The sequence below is a fragment of the Psammomys obesus genome, unplaced genomic scaffold (genome assembly GCF_907164565.1).
Source record: "Psammomys obesus unplaced genomic scaffold, mPsaObe1.curated_primary_1811, whole genome shotgun sequence".
NCBI lineage: Eukaryota > Metazoa > Chordata > Mammalia > Rodentia > Muridae > Psammomys > Psammomys obesus.
In genome coordinates this window covers 5,686,746-5,705,578 of record NW_026585626.1, presented here as the reverse complement: position 1 = coordinate 5,705,578, position 18,833 = coordinate 5,686,746, and the positions used below count along the sequence as shown (strand labels likewise).

At 54.4% G+C, this 18,833-nt stretch overlaps 2 protein-coding genes across 3 annotated transcripts; both read right to left on the bottom strand.

Moving 5' to 3' along the window:
* Positions 1-1,280: 1,280 nt before the first annotated feature.
* Cul7 (cullin 7) lies at positions 1,281-15,052 on the bottom strand. 2 transcript variants are annotated; one of them, XM_055613045.1, is made up of 26 exons: positions 14,494-15,052; positions 13,077-13,757; positions 12,578-12,729; positions 11,973-12,464; positions 11,262-11,400; positions 10,984-11,180; positions 10,529-10,769; positions 9,456-9,693; positions 9,257-9,362; positions 7,698-7,925; positions 7,380-7,470; positions 7,118-7,289; positions 6,895-7,000; positions 6,514-6,609; positions 6,114-6,289; positions 5,693-5,826; positions 5,282-5,449; positions 4,954-5,060; positions 4,682-4,864; positions 4,103-4,263; positions 3,726-3,942; positions 3,393-3,648; positions 2,426-2,571; positions 2,179-2,305; positions 1,885-2,090; positions 1,281-1,667 (listed from the first exon to the last, which is right to left on the bottom strand). In XM_055613045.1, exons 2-26 carry the CDS (start codon positions 13,747-13,749, stop codon positions 1,344-1,346), a joined length of 5,136 nt encoding a protein of 1,711 aa, XP_055469020.1. In that variant the 5' UTR covers positions 13,750-13,757; positions 14,494-15,052; the 3' UTR covers positions 1,281-1,343. The 2 variants fall into 2 exon arrangements, with proteins under 2 accessions (XP_055469020.1, XP_055469028.1); XM_055613053.1 differs by having other exon boundaries at positions 9,456-9,687.
* A 28-nt stretch (positions 15,053-15,080) lies between these two features.
* On the bottom strand, positions 15,081-18,762 carry Mrpl2 (mitochondrial ribosomal protein L2). The gene is made up of 7 exons (XM_055613064.1): positions 18,587-18,762; positions 17,418-17,586; positions 16,747-16,888; positions 16,519-16,634; positions 16,335-16,445; positions 15,959-16,032; positions 15,081-15,329 (listed from the first exon to the last, which is right to left on the bottom strand). The coding sequence occupies exons 1-7, from the start codon at positions 18,680-18,682 to the stop codon at positions 15,117-15,119; spliced, it is 921 nt and encodes a 306-aa protein (XP_055469039.1). The 5' UTR covers positions 18,683-18,762; the 3' UTR covers positions 15,081-15,116.
* Between the last annotated feature and the right edge of the window lie 71 nt (positions 18,763-18,833).

Here is an 18,833-nt window from a genome sequence, read left to right as displayed (position 1 = left end):
CCCAGCACGTGGGAAGATGAAATGAGTCTGAGGTCTGCCAGCATACTTAAGTTCTAGGACAGCCTGGACTAACATTTCAAGGTTGTGTACAACAAACCCAAAAAGTATGACTAGGGCCAATAAAAAGCCACAGTCTCTGCTGTGAAGGAGGAAAGCTCCCTGGTGATCAAAATAGCAACCCACAAGCACCCTCAGCCCACTAATGTTCTGGCTTGTCTGAGTCCTGGCCTTTCTGGCCAATCATGGGCTTTAAGACCAAAGGTACCATGGGATTGCTACAGCCAGCGAAGCAAGACGGCCAGTCCTCTAGAGCTCTGCCTCCACCTCTTCTTGCTGCTTCATTCAAATACCCTCACTCTCCCAAACCCTGGCCTCCTTTGCTTTCCTCTATCCCAGATCTATTCTAGGTGGTATCCAGTCCCTTCTATTTGACCTTTGTGCCCTCCTTTAACACCTGACACTTCTTCCCCTCTTCCCCATTCTGTTGCTATTTTCCCTGTCACTGCTGAGCTTCCTTCTATACCTCTGTCCCTGGCACTGGGCTTTCTAGGATGTTCTACCTTGGCTCAATGTGGTTGGGACCAGGGCAGCCAATCCTGCCAGCACAGCCTCACCCAAGCAGGAGGCTTGCCTAGGGGCTAGCTGGAGGCAGGAACCCAAGGACAGCTTGTGCAGCTGTGCTTGACTAGTGGGAGGATGAGGAGTGGGGCAGCAATGTGGAACAGCTTGTAATAGGCAGAAAGAAGCTATTGTTCCTTCTAGGGCTGTTTCCAACCCAGGTCCTAAGCAGTAAGTGATTGGTCAGGTGTTTGGGTGCTGGCTTCCCTTTACTTAGGGAAGGTATCACAGTTCACACTGGAGTGCTAGCTAAAACAGACACTGGCTGTTTGGTGGGGCCCTCCCTGTCTTAAAATGCTTCCACCTCTTGTCAAAGTCCCTTAGTCACTCCTGACCAGTTCTACAGATGAGGAAGATGAAGCCCTATTTGATAACCTGCCCAGATTACAAAGAATGTGGTCAGGTGGGCTTGAGTGTCCAGCCTGCCAGGTCAAATCCTAGCCACACCCTCTGAGGGGGGCCTGAGATCTATCTTGGCTGCTGAATCCCCCTGCCTGGACACACCTGATACTGCCTTTGCTCTCCAGTCCACTTTCCTCAACCTTGACCAGACTCCTCATGTGTCAGGAGACTGCCGAGATGCCAGGATTCTTTCCCCATCAATTAGGGAAAGACACACACACACACAACTGTCACCTGTCTCTAACATCACTCACAGCTCATGTCATCAAATTCACGTTTTATTTTCCGTAGAAAGCCCCAGCCTCATCTACCCCAACCCAGGGCTACCGGAAAGTGGAGAAGGTCTGGGTGCCAGTGCAGGAAGCATAAGGAACCCCCCGGGAGCGAATCTGTAGGGTATGGAAGGTGAGGGGTGGGTTGGGACCTGACGAGCCAGGGTTCAGGGACTCTGTGTGGGGCTCCATCACGGTGATAGGGACTGCATAGATCAGCACCTGTGGCCGGTCCTCATGGCGCCTCAGTGTGCCCTTGACCAGGAGGTGCAGGACGCAGGAGAGGACGTCAGCGCTGCTGCACGCAGCTCCCCTGCCAAGGCTGCTGACTAGACCCCTGGGAGGACAGGGGCCTTTCTGCCAAGCCTCCAGCACCTGATAGCAAGATCAGACGGGAAACAACAGGTCAAAACCACTGTGCTTACCGCTGTCCGCCTTCCGTGCCCGCCACACACTGGAGGTCCCAACACAGCAAGCGCAGCCCAGCCTCATCCACCACACACTGAGAGGCCGCAGGGAGTCAGGCGCTTCAGGGATGGGCCCAGCACCTCCTCCGGGCAGCACCCCAGTGGCCACAGGCACCACGGCCTACCAGATAGACGAGCCGGTCAACGTGCAAGCCCTCATCCCCGTGAGCCTTAAGGATTCGGACAACGAGGCAGTTTAGAAGGTTCCTTCTCTTCTCCAACTCCCGCTCCTCTTCATCCTCAGTTTTCAGGTACGTCTGAGGTGGGATGAGCCACACTGTGCCCCTCCTTGGTCTGGGTTCCTCGCTGTCATCCCGAATCTTGAGTACCCCTGAAAGAAACATTGCCCACTTGGCTGCGGAGGGCCCGGAGAAGCTGCCCCTGGCTCAGAGCAGGACTCTTTGGCTCTGAGTACATACCTCCCGGTATATCCTTCTGCTCCTGGAGGTCCAAGGGGCCTCTTGAGGAGGTGAGAGGCCCAATTGCCCGATTAAGCACTTCTGGAGGGAGCTCAGAGAGAGCCTGCAGCCTCTCAACAGACACCACCTTAGGAGAGGTATGAAGGATTCAGGTCCTCCCCAGGGGTGACCCGGGAGGACACATGCAAGAGAATGGAAGGGGGGGGGGCAGAGTGAGTACAAAAGCACAGGCAGAGAGATAGGCCACCTTTAAGTCGTTGAAGTACAGCAGTAGCCACATCTGTACTGTGGACACATGCAGAAGCTGGTCACCGAACTGCACTTCCGCCCGGCCCTCCCACGTCCACTGCAGTCGTCTCTGTGGATCATTCTCTAAGCTGAGGTGGCTCCGACCTGGAGAAGTGCCAAGGGAGGGGAGGGGAGAAAGGCCACGGAGAAGGAAAGAAGGGGACACACACACCAACTTCGCCTTGCTGGTCTCTGCAGTGTGCAGCCCCGGGCAGGACTTCTGGGCATGGTGGCACCTAGTCTGAGCTTCCCTAAAAAGCCTTGGCTATCAAGGAGCCAGCCTGTGGCAAGGAGGCTGCAGCCATGCCCTTTGAGTTATGCCCCTTTGGTTTTAGAGGCTTGCCTTCCTGCCTGACTGGGGCTCTGATCTTCACCTGCTGCCATTGCCTGGTCTAGAGTCTGACGTCAGCAAAGACTGAGAATATTCAGGAAGGAATCATACACCCACTCTTCTGTTCTGTTTTTTGTTGTTGTTGTTTTGTTTTTCCACAAGGGTCTCTCTATGTGGTTCAGGCTGGCCTAGAATTCATTCTGCAGACGAGGCTGGACTCAAACTCTTGAAGATCCAGTTGCCTCTGCCTCCAGAGCCCTGGGATTAATGGTGTACTCCACCATGCCTGGCCACACATCACTCCTAAGCTCTTTCTAGGAGACACCTGCCTCCATCTGCCCAATTCCCACAGAGATTTCTGGGCTCTGGATTCCAGCAGCAACCCCACTTCCAGCTAAAACTTTAAGCTCCTCCATTTTTCCTCAGAGCCATCCTGTCCCACTAAAGGAATCTTACATCCTGGATCCTGTACCCTTGCACAAGGGCTTGTTGAGATGCCATCCAGGCTTCTAACTGTAGCACCCGCCTCCGCTCAGGTCCCTTTCCCAGCAGTCTGCCCTGTCCCCACGCCCAAGCCCTCTTCCCAGTTGCTTACTCTTGCTGAAGAAGTCGGTGTAGTGGTTTAAGGCCCTCCTCAGGTGCGGGGGCAGGCAGGTTGCAGGATTGAGCATGTGGCGGACGGAGGCAACAGGCCAGTAACGTGGGAACAGGACAAGCACACACACTTCTGGCATTGGCCCTTCATAATAGTGCTCTTCCTCCTCCTCTTCTACCACAGCCATAGCTTCTGGCTCTCCAGCGGCATCTTCCTTCTTGCTCTGGGGCTGCTGTCCACTGTCTTCATGGGCCACCTGAAAGGGAACAGAGTTCACAGACGCCAACGGCCTCTCCCTTTCTGCTCCCTGTTCATTCCTGCTCTGGAGCCTACCTGTATCTTCTTTTCCGTGTCCTCCAGCTTCAGGAGCTCCCGATCGAGCTGCTGCAGCTGGTAAACATGGAACTGACGCTGCAGCTCCTCTGAGACGTTCAGGCTCTGCAGCATCTGCTGGGGGAAGCGGCTGGGGAAGCAGAGGCCGATCTGCTCTAGCACGGCCCCCTCCAGCCAGCTGGAGCCCACGCTCAGGAGACGGTCAGACATGTAGTGCCTGCAGCAAATACAGCCGGGCCAGGTCTCAGTGGAGGCCAGCAGGACCCGGGTTCTTACTCTGGTCTGCCTCTCTGTCAGATTCAGGCCCTACGAGCTGGCCCTCCCCTGAAACAGCCAGCCTGCCTTCCCTGCGTCCTCCTCAACAGATCTGAACTCACTGGTAGTAATGCTCAAAGGTGGTGGCTATCTCCAGGGTGGAGAAAATCGAGACAGACTCCAGGCATCGCTGCAAATGTGCCAGCATCTCCATTCCCCGGGCTCCACCCATCCTGCTGCCTTGGATCCGCTGGTCAATGTGCCGAGCAAACTGCTCACACACCTGAGTGGAGAGAGCAGAGGAAAAGCATGAGTGAGCCAGTGAATGGAAAAGTGAGAAGGGCTGAGAAAGCGGACATGCATGACCATTATCACCCTCTGCAGGAGGTACCGGGGACGGGGTCAGTCAAGACTAATGAGCACACACAGCACCACCGGGCTACAGCCTCAGCCTGACAGTGCTTCTTCCCAGCACTGGGGAAGAAGCATAGGCAGGTAGACCTCTGAGTTCAAGGCCAAGAGGCCAATCAGAGAGACGTGCTGAGACTCTCTATGGCTCTATCCTAACATGGTGCATGGTGGTCTTCCCTGGTTCTCCGTAAATGCTCACATACAACAGACCCGCTCATTGCAGGAGAGACTGAGGTGGCCCTCCCTGGGGAGGCGGAAGAGGACCAGGTGAGATACGGGAAGCAGCTCACATGGACAGTTCTGAGGAAAGGGAGCTTCAGCAGGGCACCAGCGCAGCCGTTCTGCATCGCCAGCAGGAAGGGTGCTCGTGGCCCAAACAGCTCAGAGCTTGACTTCTGCAGGTCGTGAAAGCGCTCGCAGTAGAGGGGCACAAAGTCGTCAGCCTTCCAGGATGAGGTCAGAAAGTTGTTCATCTGGAAGGAAGGGGCAGGGGCCTGAAGAGGCAGCCGATACGGGCCGTCACAGTGCCGCAGGCCCCGACTCCGCACTTGCTGCCTCTTACCTGCTCCTCCACCACAGACCTCCAGCAACGTGTCAGGTTTTTCATGATGTTGTTTGGAAGGCCCCGGGTGGCCAAGGAGCCCCAGTCATGGCTCCTATTTCTGCCTTCTGTGGAGAAAGAAAAGAGGCAGAGGCAAGGACAGACAGCCCCTCAACTCCCCCAGGGCAAGCCCTGAAGGCCTTTCCCAAAATGCTGTCCCTCAAAGTGCTGCTGCTGGCTGGGGTGGCAAACAAGACGGATAGTCTGAGCATGTAGGCCTGAGGCGGGGCCGGGATTTGGGAGCTCACAAGTGGGGGCCGCGTTCCTGCCGGAATATCCCTGTACTCACTGAGTTGGGAGATGGCTGCCTCAGAGGGCTCCACATGGACCAGCAGGTGGGTGAGGCGGCGGACCCGAGAGGAGAAAGCCGCAGCTCGGCTCTGGGGATTGTGGGCCGCGTCCCTGCACTCCAGGAACTGATCCAGCAGCCAGCCCAGGGGGCTGGTGCTGTCCTCATCTGGAGGTTGAGGAAAAAGAAACCCAAGGGATCGGTTGTCTCCCGGGAAGCAGAGATGTTGAGCTAAACGAGGGACAGAGAAAACAACCAGACAGAACGACACAGAAGAGGTGCGGCCCTGCCTGGAAACAGGGGACGAGGGTGTCCTAGTACACAAGTCCCGAAAGGCAAAGAGCAGAACCCAGGCGCATCCAGTTCAGGGGAGGGCTGAGGAGCTGGGTGGGGGACGGGCATGGCGGTTACCAGGAGAGGTGATGTTCTGCACCAGCGGGCTGACCAGCGCCTCCCAGCAGGTCTTGCCCAGTGCTTGGGCGGCCTCGGCATCGGGGAGGAAGCGGTCAGCAAAATTCAGCTCCTGGCGCAGAGCCCCATTTAGCCTGGGGAGGAGAAAGAAGAGACTCAGGCCCTAAAGGCTTAGGTTATTCAGCATGCATCAAGCACCCAGCCCAGCACCCAAAGAAGTATTTCAGAAGAGCCCTGGACTGCTAACAGGATAACCCACTCCCAGCGTTCAGAGACATCTATCATCTGTTCTTCCCATCATCCCAAAGGCTTTGCCCTTCCCTGGGCCCTATAACAGATCTGTCTCCTGGCCCCCTAAGCATCCCACCCAACAATTCATTCACTGCTCCTCCATGCAGGCACACAGGCAAGCTCTCAATACCTGGAACTCAGGTGCAGGAGGCTCCGGCGATCTTCCCCTATGTCCTGGCTCCAAGCTTGCGACCGAACCATGTAGAAGAGGCGTGTGTGCCGGCACAGCAGCTCTCGGAACACTGGCCAGAAGGTGGGCTTGGGGCCCAGGACCTCCAGTCCCCGGATGCGCGTGTCAATGCCCCCCTGTTATACACGAGACCTGTTTTTTGCTGGCCGCACACCTTCCTCAGCATAGGCTGGGGTTGGTTACGCTTCAAGCTTTAACTGGTTGAACTACTCCAGACCCAGGCTCTAGACAGACAAAGGGCAACAAGCTGAGCGCTGGTGTGGGGTAGTTTGGTGCAGGACATCTGGGTTTCATCCTCCTGCTGGGGGCTCAGAGACCCACACCAGGAGCCACAGCCCACCTGCTGACAGCGCTTTATGTGAATCTGGATGACGGGCCAGAAGCGGGTCAGGTTCTCCAGCAGGATCACTCGGCTGTCGTATGGCGTCACGTTCACCTAGTGAGGAGCAGAGAGAGCTGTCACCTCCACAGGTACAGACGGAACAGCTAGTTAACAGCCGCATCAGCCCCAGCCTACTTGCCGACCCTTCCTTCCTCCACCCCAGGGACACACAGGGCTCCTGACCACAGGGCTCTGGTGCCACTCCCACTGCTCCATGCCTAACGCCATCACAGAGGATAACAGACCAGTTTGTGTGGGGCTCACGATGGGTAAGCGTTAGGAGTTGGACGGGAAGAGAGATCCGGGCAAAGGGTGGGCTGACGGCACAGGGGTTCCTACCGAGTTGAGTTCTGTATTGACGGAGTTGACGCTGTCACCCCCGCATACCACCACCAAGGCCGGCATGTAGCTTGAGTCCTCCCTAGCCACCAGTAGAATTAGCTGCCTGGGAGCAGGGAAGAAAAGCCAGTGGGAACCGGAACCTGTCATGTCCGCGCTCAAGGACCCGCACGACTCTGGCAGGACAAACGTAGGGCCGAGTATGCGTGTGGGAGCTCAGTACCTGATGAGGACGTCCTGGTGCATGTGCAAGGTGATGGTGTGGGAGCCAGCGCTGCCACTGGACTCCCAGTAGGTTCTGGGGTTGCGGTCCGTCAGCCTGCAGGCCTGGTGTGGGTTGGAGGACACCTCCACTCTCTCACAGTACCTGTTTTTCTTCATTTCCGCACTGGAGCCTGGGGAAAGTGGGATGAGGTGCAGGTCACAGCTAAGCAGGTATAGAGGGGAAAATGGGTGAACTGACTAGTTCAGGGACAGACACTAACCTTGGCACAGGTATCTGAGGAACACGTCAAAGAAAGGGATTTGGATGGGCCGGCGGGTTCGTCTGTGGTCTTCAATCTGGCCCAGGGCCATCTGGAGCGGGAACATCAGAGAAAGGTGGGTACACGGAGGGGCACCAGGCTTGTGCAGACACGGACGGAGGAAAGGTTAAACATTTAAGGGAACAAACGCCCCCAGGCTCACTCAAGCCAGCTAGCTATTGCGGACTTCGGGACCGCATCCCCTTCCCCTGCCACTGCTCAGGATCCATGTTCTGACGCAGCTCAGAACCTCGACTTCACCCTGCCCTTCCTCCTGACCTGGATGCAGCCGCCCAGGATGTTGGTGAGGAGCTTCCGGTAGAGGTGCGCGTGCTTCTCACACTTGAACACCATATCCCGCAGCTCCTGAGCCAACTCCAGTTTCCCTAGGTGCTTTTCCAGGGCCTTGGAGATGGCGTCTCGGGCTCCCAGCTGGTTTAGTATCACTGCGTAGTCCCGGCTTGCGGAGGTCAAGCGGTGCAGGAAAAAGATAAGTTCCTGGAGCACCTGTGGGCAGGGGGATGTCAAGGGGCCGGTGAGGAAGGGGGAATGCACGGGCTACATGGAGAGCTGCGGTGATGATACAGGCCCACTCTGTGCTGGGAGCTAGGCAGGACGGTGTGTGGAAGAAAGTGACAGGGTGGGAGAGACAGAAAACCCAGGTGGAGTTAGAGAATCAAATAAACAACCCGGTGGGAAGAGCCTTCTTGCCCTTTTGGGGTTCTTGGCCACTGAGTATGTGGGCAACAGTTACAGAGAACCCTGGGCTCTTTGGTTCAGATGTGGCTGCTAAGAACCAGTGGTGGGCTGTCAATCCAGCCCAGGCACTGAAGAGGGCCGGAAGGGAATGGAGAGAGCCTGGATTTGTCTGTGGACCCTCAGTGAGTCTAGCTAGGAAACTGAAGGCATTAACTTGGGGTAAGTAACACCCAGGTTGTGTTACCCTTGGGGTGCATAGGGAGGCCCGGGACAGATGTGTCAACACAGGTCACCAGGAGGAGTGCGGCAGGGGACCCTGAGACAACAGAAACCGGGTGGGAGGCAGAATTCTCAATGAACGCCTTGGGAATTCATCGGAGAGACAGGTAGCCTATTTGGCAAGAACCAGGGCAGCAAGACACACTGCCTTAAAAAAGGGGGTGGGGGTGGTGCTGGAGACACGGGGGTCGATGCTAACACTGTGACCTTTGACCGTTCTTTGACCCTTCTGAGGACTGCTGTGCCCAGGAAATTCTGTTCCCGCTCACTCCCCTTCCTCTTTAATTTTTTTTTTAATTCATTTTCACTGTGTGTGTGTGAGTGTTTGTCTGCATGTATGCATTACGCCGTATGCATGGGGTACCCATGGAGGCTAGAAGGTGTTGTCGGATCCCCTGGAACTAGACTGACAGGTGGTCGTGGATTGCCTTGTGGTGTGCTAAGAACTGAACCTGGGTCTTCTGAAAGAGCAGTGAGAGATGGCTCCAGCCTCTTCTCCTTCCTCTTACAGGCCTGGCTAAGAAGTAGCTCTTTTTAGCCAACTCCTCTGGAGCTCTCGTTTCTACTTTCACAAAGAGGCCCAGGATGGCTATGTAAATTAACACGGGTGGGTTTACCAGCAAGGAGTGCGGCAGGGGACACTTGAGACAACAGAAACCGGGTGGGAGGCAGAAATCTCAACGAACGCCTTGTGTCATTTTTGATTTGTGAATTTTGGGAACGTATACTGTCTATTTAAAAAATAAAGTAAAATTTCTTTTCAAAAGCAAGAATACAAAGGCTCTATCAGCCTTGCCCAGGGGTCTGCCTCACTGGTATCCACCCCCTTCCAACACCTCCCCCGAGTGGGCCAGGGTTACCTCTCGGTCAGTGTCGGGGGACCGAAGGCAGACCATGCAGGCATCCATGCCCTCATGCCAGGGCAGGAACAGCGCCTCAGGGAAGTTCACCAGCTGCATCAAGATTCTAGAGGGAAGAGACAGGAATGGGAAGGCAGAGAGATACCAAGCCGGCCTGAGGCCTTCCTGTGCCCAAACCTACCCTGCACTGTACCCTCACCTCAGCACGGCCAGGTGCAGGGCCTTGTTGGTGGCTGGAGTGTCCAGACTTTGCATCAGTGCGAGGAAAGGCCGGGGCTGCCGCTGGAGCTGCAGCAGGCATGGTTTGACCTCATTTTCCTTGGGGGCCTCAGAGCTGAGGGCTCGCACCAGATCCACAAGGAGCTTCCCAAATGGGCCCAAGCCGTCCACCAGAGGCTGCAGAGCAGGGCTGGCACTCTGAGATGGGTGTTCTTTTGCTCCGGGAACAAAGGTGTGGTAGGTGTGTCAGGCAGCTCATGACCACCTGTAATCCCAACTCCCAAGGATCTCACACCCTTATTTAGCCTCCTAGGGTACCTGCACTCACACACACACACAAACCCACACCTACACATATGCATCTACTGAAAAATAAAATCTTATAGAAACAAAAACTGGTCATGGTGGTTCATGCTTGTAATCCCAGGACTGAACAGGTAGAGACAGCTAGCCTATTTGGCAAGAACCAGGATACCAAGAGACATTGCCTTTAAAAGGGGGGTGGTGCTGGAGACATGGGTCAAGAGTTAAGAACACTGGCTGCTCTCTGGGTTCAATTCCTAGCACCCACTTGGCAGCTTTCTTCTGCAACTTCAACACCCCCCCACCCCCCCCAGGAGATCCAATGCCTTCTTCTGGCCTCTGTGGACACTGCATGCACCCAGAACACAGACACACACAGGGACACACCCATATGCATGCAATAAAACTAATTTTTTTTTTTTTTTAATTTGGTTTGGTAGTTTTTGAGACAAGGTTTTTGTATAGCCCTGGCTGTCCTGGGATTCACTCTATAGACAGGCTAGCCTCAGACCTAGACGTCTACATGAGCCACCATGCATGGCTAAAATAAAATTGAATAAACGGTAGCCGAAGAATCACATCTGTAATTGTCCTCTGCCTTAAACACGCACGCGCACACACACACACACACACACACTAGGATTCTGGGTATCTCACACAAGGTGGCACAATGGCACCACAGTGGAGCTGCCCCTGAGAGGACACTTTCCCAAAGGCGGGTCTCTCAGCCGCCATCTGCAGGGCACTCACCATCAGATTCCTGAGGTGAGGCTTCGGCTCTGAACGGGAATATACCTTGTTGGGCACCTAGCAGATATGGGTAGCCTAGGTGCCCTGCCAGGCCTTTGGGCCCGTACTTCCTATAGACATAGCAGCTGAACAGGTCTCTCAGAGCACTGTCATCAAGCTGTGGAGGCAGAGACAGCAGCAGGTGCTGGGCCAAGTCAACAGGCATGGTCAGTTCAGGCAGGATCTCTTCATTCAGAACGTGCTGCGGGAAGACAGACAGCCTGCAGGCAACTGGATGAGCAGAGAGGAACGGGGTTCTCTCCACACACTCCCCATCCCAAACCTCTTAGAGCCGACAGTTGCGTCCCTGAACGTTCCAGACTCCCCCTCCTCCCCCATGGGCCTCCACTTCCCCTCCAAAGCTTTCCGAAGGTGACAGTCCAGACCTGCTGGGGACGCTCGTGAGGAGTGCCTACCTCCCTGCCCAGGCTGTCCTGCAGGAACTGCACAGCCTGCTGGCGGTCAGCTGCAGTCAGCTTCTTGATGAAGAAGAGGAGCTCCCACCACTCAGCCTGGGTCAGGTGCTCGCTCTCTTCAGAGTTCTCCTCCTCAGGAACCACAAAAGGCATGGCGAAGAGCTCGGTGATGGGCTTCCAGCGGCGGGCGGGCGGCGCTGTGAAAAATGGGGTGCATCACTGCCGGCCCAGGTGGACCACTGCTGCTCAGCTCGGAGCTGACCCCTCCCGGAGCTCACCTATACCAAAGGCTCCGCTGGCCACTGGCCCAGGGTACTCAGCAGCTTCAAACACCTCCTCAATGTCTTCCTCAAAGCCCAAGATCTCAACCATGTGCCAGTGTACCCAATATGTGCGGCCTGTTGACTCCCAGAACACCTGGAGAATGGGGTGGGGGAGGGGAGAAGAGGGCCTGCTATTGACCAGCCGAGGCCAACAGTTCGGGCTCACCGTGACCACCCCCAAACAGCCAAACATTCATATATAGAATATCAGCAGCCTCCTCTTCCTCTTTTGCACTGGACTCTACTTCCGTTCTCCTTTTACCCTGATTTTCTCCTTTATTTCTGGTTTTATTTCCTCTCAGATGGAGTCTCACGTAGCCCAGACTGGCTTCAACGTTGCTATGTAGCCAAGGCTGGCCCTGAACTCTTGATCATCCTGCCTCTCTCTCCCTCCCAAGGACTGGGATTACACACTTGTGCTGGGATTACAAACTTGTACCATGCAATTCTGATCTATCAGTTTCTTCTTGGGCTTCCTATGAGGCCTCCAAATAGCCCTTTCAACTGTTGATACCTTTGCCCTTTTGATATTAATTGATACATACATATATATATGTATTTTTTTTTTACATTTATATACATGTATTCCCGTACAGAAGGCTCAGGTATGCATGCCCTACCCGGAATAAATCTTTCACAGAGTCCCACCTACCGAGCAACGCTCACCTGCACGGGGGGCACGCCATTGTTGCCCTGTCGGAACACACCCTCATCCCCGGCAGTGATTTCTTCGTAATTTTCCAGCATCCGTACCCGCATCCCTGGCTGCAGCTTGTCTCGCACATACAAGGCATAGGTATTATCACTTGCAAACTCGGCGCGGGGGCGAAACCGCTTTGACCTCCTCCGGATGTGCTGGCCGAGGGGCTGGGAGAACTCATCTGCCGGCTGAGGCTGGAAAATGGAAGAGGAGGACCGCGCCAACCTCCCCAGCCTGCTCGAGTCCCAGTCCCAGCGCATGGCCTGCACCAGCTCGGAGATCAGCGTGCCCATGGCCATACTGAATTCCAGTTCCAGCCGGCCCCTCCCTGCATTCAGCTCCTCGGGAACAAAACTGTTCTGGGCGGCTTGTTCCTGGGTACTGTCGTTCAGCTGATCCAGGAGGAAGGTGACCTGCAGGTAGCATTTCACCAGGGAGAAGAGCAGCCGTCCTGGGACCTGTAGGACACACCTTTGGTCTCCAGCATCCTGTCTCACCTTTTGTCTCTCCTTCCACAGCATCCTCTGTGGCAAGTCCACAGTTCCCATTATCCCATAGCCTCACAAGATACCTGTGGCAGCTGAATGCCCTCAAAAGACATTGGGTGCTCTGGGAGAGTAGCCTGTGCGAAGAGGGCTAACAGGGCGCAGCGGCTGTCAAAGTCCAGGTGTTTTTCAATAGCCTCTTGTTGGCTCAGTGACAGAAGGATCTGGGTCCGGGTCCCTGGAAGCCATACCTCCAATCAGAATCAGCTCCCTAAGCTCACTCTTTCAGGCATCTCTCCTAGTCTTCTACTTAATAACAATCCTTCGCCAGCACTCATCCGGGATGACATATTTTGTTGATTTGCTTCAGAGCCAAAGTTTACTATCACACACACTCTCACACACACACACACTCTCTCTCTCTCTGCAACAGTCTAAGCCCTTCTGCATCAAAAGCTAATGAATTAATGCATTCCTGCTTTATTCAGTCTTCTTCCCTCCTCCCCCACAAACATTCCCACCCCCGACCCACACCCACCTTTGCCCTTCCACCTTAAAGCGAATGACAACGGAACCCTTACTTACTGATGAGGTCGGAAGGTCCTGCAACAGCATCCTGTGACTCCCTGAGCCGACCCAGACCCTCTCCTGCTCTCCCTTCTTCCCCAGACTGCCCCTCACCAGCGTCCTGGGAGGAGAGAGCCTGGATCATCCGGCCTGCACTCCATCGAATCTGATAATCAGGACTACTCAACATATGCATGAGCAAGTCCAGGACCCTGGGGTCTTTGAAGACTCCGATGAGGGGTTCGATGCTGGCATACGCACTGAGGACGTGGACAGTGTGCAGGAGGGCCGCAGGAGGGTCGGTGTCCACGCACTCCTTCAGCTGCCGAAGGGCCCTCTGAATCAAGGACTTCACGTCTGTTTCCATCTCCCCCAGCACAGATTTGTCGAGGGCGCCGGCCTCTGCAGACTCCTGGGAAGGCCTGATGACTTGGCCATCCTCCCCCAGCATCTTGTGGCAGTTGGCATAGATCTCATCGTCAGACATCCATAGCAGGATATGCTCGGCCTTGCAGTCCACTTGGCTAGGGTCCCCTTCCCCATCATCTCCGCGCCTGAGGATGAGCCAGCGGATCTGATACTCAGGGTGCCCATCATGGCCTACCCGCTGTCGGATCAGTTCATCCGGATACGCATGCAAGCCAGGCCCCAGGGGCACCCTGAATTCCCTGTAGCGTAGCTCCCCCACCATCCTGGCACCTGAGACACACAAGGAAAAGAGAAAAGGCAAGCTGAAGTGAGAGGGGAGGTCCGAAAATCAGGGCATCCAGGTGTTGGAGGAGCAAATGCAGCAACAGCTGATAGGCTGGGTGGGGTAAAGCTAGGCCTGCTTCCGGTTGAGTGAGACCAGGACTGGGCAGAACAGTGAGGAGTTTGTTCTTCAAGAACAGATTCTCGGAGCTAAAAGGTCTCCAGGGCTTGCAGCCTCAAGTGGGGTGGATTCGGAAAGACCGGAGGGGCGGAGACATAGGGCAGTGTTGGATTTACAAATGAAGCCCAAGATCCTGGGACAGATAAAGGTAATTTAGGGGAAACGGGTGTGTGAAGGCACAGGATTGTGTAGGAGAAGGGATGCAATCTCTAAATTGAAGCTCTGGTTTGTAAGGCCCAAAGGCACTGACGGTGAAATGGCCATCAGCAAAGCATGATGGGCTGGGAGAACGGGAAGGAATGGAGACATTCATGACCAGAGCAACTGAAGAGGGGCTGGGGAAAGCCGCGAGGCCAGGGGAAGGGTGCACCAGGGGGTCCTATGAATAACTGGCGCGAGGCTTGGTGGATGGAAACCAAGAACTGAGAGGGTGGGGAGCGGTGGGATAGGATTGGGGTAGGGTAGGCCCAATAAAGGAGAGTCCCGAAGCATGGTGGGGAAGAGGCTCCGCGGGCGATCGGAAGCCCAGAATAGGGGCAGGGGTCGCGGCGGGGCTCTGGCCACCTCAGATGTCCGCCGGGATCCTTGCGCGAGGCCTGTCCTTTGCAGAGCTAGGGACGCACGGCACACGATGGCGGCTGCGGCGCTGGCGAATGTTTGGGCCCCGCCCGGGCCCCCTGAAGGGGGTCGAGGTGCAGAGGAGGGGGCGTGCCTCTGCAGTAGACAGGCGGGCAGAGGGCGTGGCCTGTGGGGATTTCTCACCGCGCGCCGGCGCACTGCCGACTGCAGGGCGGAGCCTAGCCCCAGCTGGGGCCAGGGAAGCTCCCGGGCTCTCCCGCCTGCGCCCCGGCACCGCTCGTTTCCGCCAGACCTAGCGGAAACCCGGAGGCCCGGGGCCAGCGGCGGGCGGAGTCGCCGGTGCCACCTCGACGACGCGCTCCTTCAGCACCGCACCGCACCGCCCTTTCCTCTTCCTTTTAGTCCTCCTTCCTGCTGCCGGAAGTGCCTTCCCGTTTCCCAAAGCCAGAACTGGAAGACCTGGGAGGTCATTTCTACCCCCTCCCCTTCCTGACTCTTCCCTCTTATCCTTGTTTACTTCTCATCCAGTCTGTACCGTGCCCTCCCAAAGTGAAAAGATAAAAATGACAAGATAAAAATGAGGGGCATTTTATTAGAGTCCAGGGTTATCAGCTTTGGGCAGCAGCGGAGGGCAGCTTCACGTAACTCTTCATGGGGGGCAGTGGCCGAATTTTTCGGCCGGCCCAGCCTCCCTTGCGATGCCACAGCCCACTGTCTGGCCTCTTGCCCAGCCAGCGGTTCCGTCCTGCCTTGCCGATGATCCGCTGGTTATGATTGACGTTGGAAACTCGGCCTACAGTTGCAGTGCATGACTCCAGCACCTGACAAGGAAAACAGACAAGAATGCACCGTGGGGGCCAGAGCTGGCCTCTTACAGGCAACGAGGGAAGGGAGAAGACAAAACATGAAATAGTAGAATGTAAGTGTGGGCCCAACTAGATGAATTGAGTAGTTAAGGAAAATGATTTCCCCACATCTATCTTGTTTGTTTCTGTGGTTTTCTTTTGGAGTCAGGGTCTCAGTATGTAGTCCTGGCTGTTTTGGCACTTGCTATGTAGACCAGCCTGGCCTGGAATGCCTCAATATCCCCCTGCCTCTGCCTCTTGAGTGGTGAGATTAAAATCCAGTTCCAACCTGATGTTCATCCACATTTATCTTTTCCTGGTTTTCTGAAAAGGTCTCATGTAGCCAAGGTGGCTCAATTCTTCTGCTTCGGAGTCTGGAATGCTGGGAATGCAGGCATGTGCCACCATGCCAGGCTGGGAAAAGGCATTCTGACTTAATTCCATTAAGGTGCCAACCTGACGAGGCATGTTTAGTTGGGTGGCAAAGAACAGAACAGACACAGACACAGATGGAGGCAGTTCCTAGCTTCATCATCACTTGGAAGCTGGTGTGGTACATTCCAAAAATTCCTTTGTTAACCCCTCCCACTTGTGCCCACATATACCTGCATTTGCCTCTTGGAGGGCAGCTGGATAACGGCTGTTCCATTCACCTTTCGAAGCAGCACACCACATGTCCCTGGGGAAGGGGAAGGAGAAGCGGTTTTGCCACCTTCCACAAATGAGAGGGAGGTTTCCATGGGGATATCAGGCCACATGCTAACCCTTACTTTGCCCTTTAGGGGCATATGAGACACAGAAGACTACACACTGATTTAGATTAAAACAAAGCACACATTCATCCTGTTGTTCTTTGTTTTGTTTTTGTTTTTTTTTTCCTGTGAATGGAACAGATGTGGGCCTAAGGGTTCCCAGGATAGCGATAGCAGGTACTCCTTGGTCTTCCCAGGTGTTGGATGTCGGTAGTTTCTTTGCCCATACCTGCAGCTCGGATATACTGGGCTCCTCGGCCAGGCTGACTTTCTACATTGTTGATGAGGGTTCCCACGGGCAATGCCCCGAGAGGGTGTGCATCCCCTTCATGAGCAGCCACTATAAGACAGAATTTCATCAGCACCAGACCCTTTACAACTGCCATCCCATGCAACCGGCAGCCATCTCTCACCTGCCATTCTGCCTATACGGTTAGAGTTCAGGATTGTATCTCCGGCCTTCATGTTTTCTGTGGCAATGATCCAACGTTTCCGGCTGCCCCCAGCAACCAGAGCTATGTCTGCAGACCTGTTCAGGATGACAGACAAGGAAGAGGGCCATCAAGAAGGTCCACATGTTCTGAGAAGCTACAAAATAACAACTTAGACCACACCATCACCATATCCCATCCCAAACTTGCCTACAGGGATCATAGCGGACCACGATGACCTTCTCCTCAAAGGGTTCTGGCTCAGTTTCCTTCTCTGGCCGGAACCGTAGAAAGTCAATCATTCGATAATTCTGCTTGTGGCCCCCACCAATACCATGGACTCGGATGCGGCCTAGAGTCAGGACAGTTTAGGGATGCGATTCAGTATAGCAGTAACAGGCCTTGCCTAGACTGGACATAGCACTCCCTCAACATTATATCACGAACAGGGCCAGGGGTGCAGCTCAGGGGTAGTTTGCCTTGTGAGCACTAAGGTCCCAGGTTTGACCCACAGTGTGTGAGTGTGTGGAGGCCACAGCAATCTTGCATAAGCAGTGGGGTAACACGACTCAATAAAAATGAAGCATACAGTTTTCAAATTACTAGATTCAATACGTTTACTGAGTATAAATAGGACTCACGTAACTTCAGCTATTACTAATTTTGGGAAGGTTGAAAACACCATGGCACTTCTTGTGTTGACCCACTTACATTCCTGTGTGGTCTATTCTTCAGTTTCAGTAATGATCCACATAAAAGACACACCTCAAGGAATACTTTCTAATTGTATGTCTGACATCTTACTAGCTATAGTGTGCTACTGCAGACATCTAGGATCCTAATTCCCTTTCCTCCTTAATGCTTCAGGCCCTTTCTCCCACCTGTATGGTCTCGACCTCCAGACTTCCTCATCTTCACCGGTTTAACTGTGTACTTGGTACGACTCTTCCAGGACACAAGGTTGGCGTTGCAGTCCACAGACAAATGCAGTGGTCGGCGAAATGGCAACACCAAGGCAGAGGGCAGTTGAAAGAGGACATTGTTCAGTATCTAGGGATAAAAAAATATTCTTTCAGAGAGCCAAGGGAGCAAGCACAGACTTAGGCTTATAGGCCACCTCCTCCCAGGAGCTGGTCAGACTACGGTCCTCAAACTTCCAACCTTCACAAATACCAGTGGAGCGTGTTTACCCAGATGTGTGTTGGTCCTCTCACCCCTGAAATACTTCTCCAATGAGATGCTCTCCCTTTCATCATCTTCCCATTTGGTTCAAGTGCTTGTCAGGAAACCTTTCCTTCCCTAAAGAATTCACTTCTCCAGAGCTGGTAAATTTCCAACTCCACTATACCACCATCAGCACCGATGCCTTTTGCCCTCTGCCTGTTTCCAGGAATTTTCACATAAGAATGGAAACGATTACTTAAGCTTTTCCACCTGCTGTAGTCCCGGCGCTTCAGAGTAGTTTGGAATATGGAATATACATTTACAAAATTCTGCCATACCCAGCCTGAGACCCTCAGAGACGCAAGATCGATAATTTTCTGCGATTCAGCACCGTCCACTCTGTACCTTCTGTTAGTCCCAATATCAGCAACAACCCATCCTTACGTTAAAATGGTTAAGAGCACTGGTTCCGGGGTGGGGCGTGTGCTTCAGTGGTAGAAGGAGTGCCTAGCGTGAGCGAGACTCTAGGTTTAAATTTCCAGCACCAGAACAAAAACAAAACCAAGTTCTGAAGCCAGTCTGTCTAACCCCAAAAAGTGTATGATCTTAGACTGCTGACCAGTTTTCTCACCGGCAAAATGTGCATAACCTTCAGGAGCTAGCATTTATTTCAGTCTTCTATTTTGCCTGGTTTACGGCTGGCACATAAGTATTGCCACTACAGCCTGCTCAGCAGAGATCTACAAAAGCACGTACAAGCCCAGTATCTCCCCTGAGGAATCCAGCCCTCTAGGAGAGCAACCCAAGGTCATGTGATCGCGACTAGCCTCGCCGGCTCACAGACAGCCCAGGAGGAAACAGTTTATTTCCCAGGTAAACGGATTACCTGGGCAGCAGAGAGTGGAGTCGGAACCCGGGCGGTAATGGCCGGGGATGCCAGGCTCAGAGAGCGCAGAGCACTGGTCAGCGTACACAAGGCCATGGGGTGATGAGACTCCTCTGGGCTCAGCTCGCTTTTACTTTTATCCAGAGCCTGGAGCTCTCGGATGACGTTTCATTCTGTATGGCGTCGCCTTCCGATGACGTAAGAGGCGTTGACAGAACTGGAGCGCTGCGGACTACAGGTCCTCAGC

Excerpts from the sequence above, each read along its gene's own strand:
- Cul7 (XM_055613045.1), bottom strand. The coding sequence starts at position 13,749 with ATGGTGGGGGAGCTACGCTACAGGGAATTCAGGGTGCCCCTGGGGCCT. Across the intron at positions 4,865-4,953 it reads GGTCTGTGGTGGAGGAGCAG|ATGAACAACTTTCTGACCTC; the intron begins GTAAGAGGCAGC and ends CCTTCCTTCCAG. Across the intron at positions 2,572-3,392 it reads CACCGACTTCTTCAGCAAGA|GTCGGAGCCACCTCAGCTTA; the intron begins GTAAGCAACTGG and ends GCACTTCTCCAG.
- Mrpl2 (XM_055613064.1), bottom strand. The coding sequence starts at position 18,682 with ATGGCCTTGTGTACGCTGACCAGTGCTCTGCGCTCTCTGAGCCTGGCA. Across the intron at positions 17,587-18,586 it reads CTCCACTCTCTGCTGCCCAG|ATACTGAACAATGTCCTCTT; the intron begins GTAATCCGTTTA and ends TTTTATCCCTAG. Across the intron at positions 15,330-15,958 it reads CCTCCAAGAGGCAAATGCAG|GTGCTGGAGTCATGCACTGC; the intron begins GTATATGTGGGC and ends TTTCCTTGTCAG.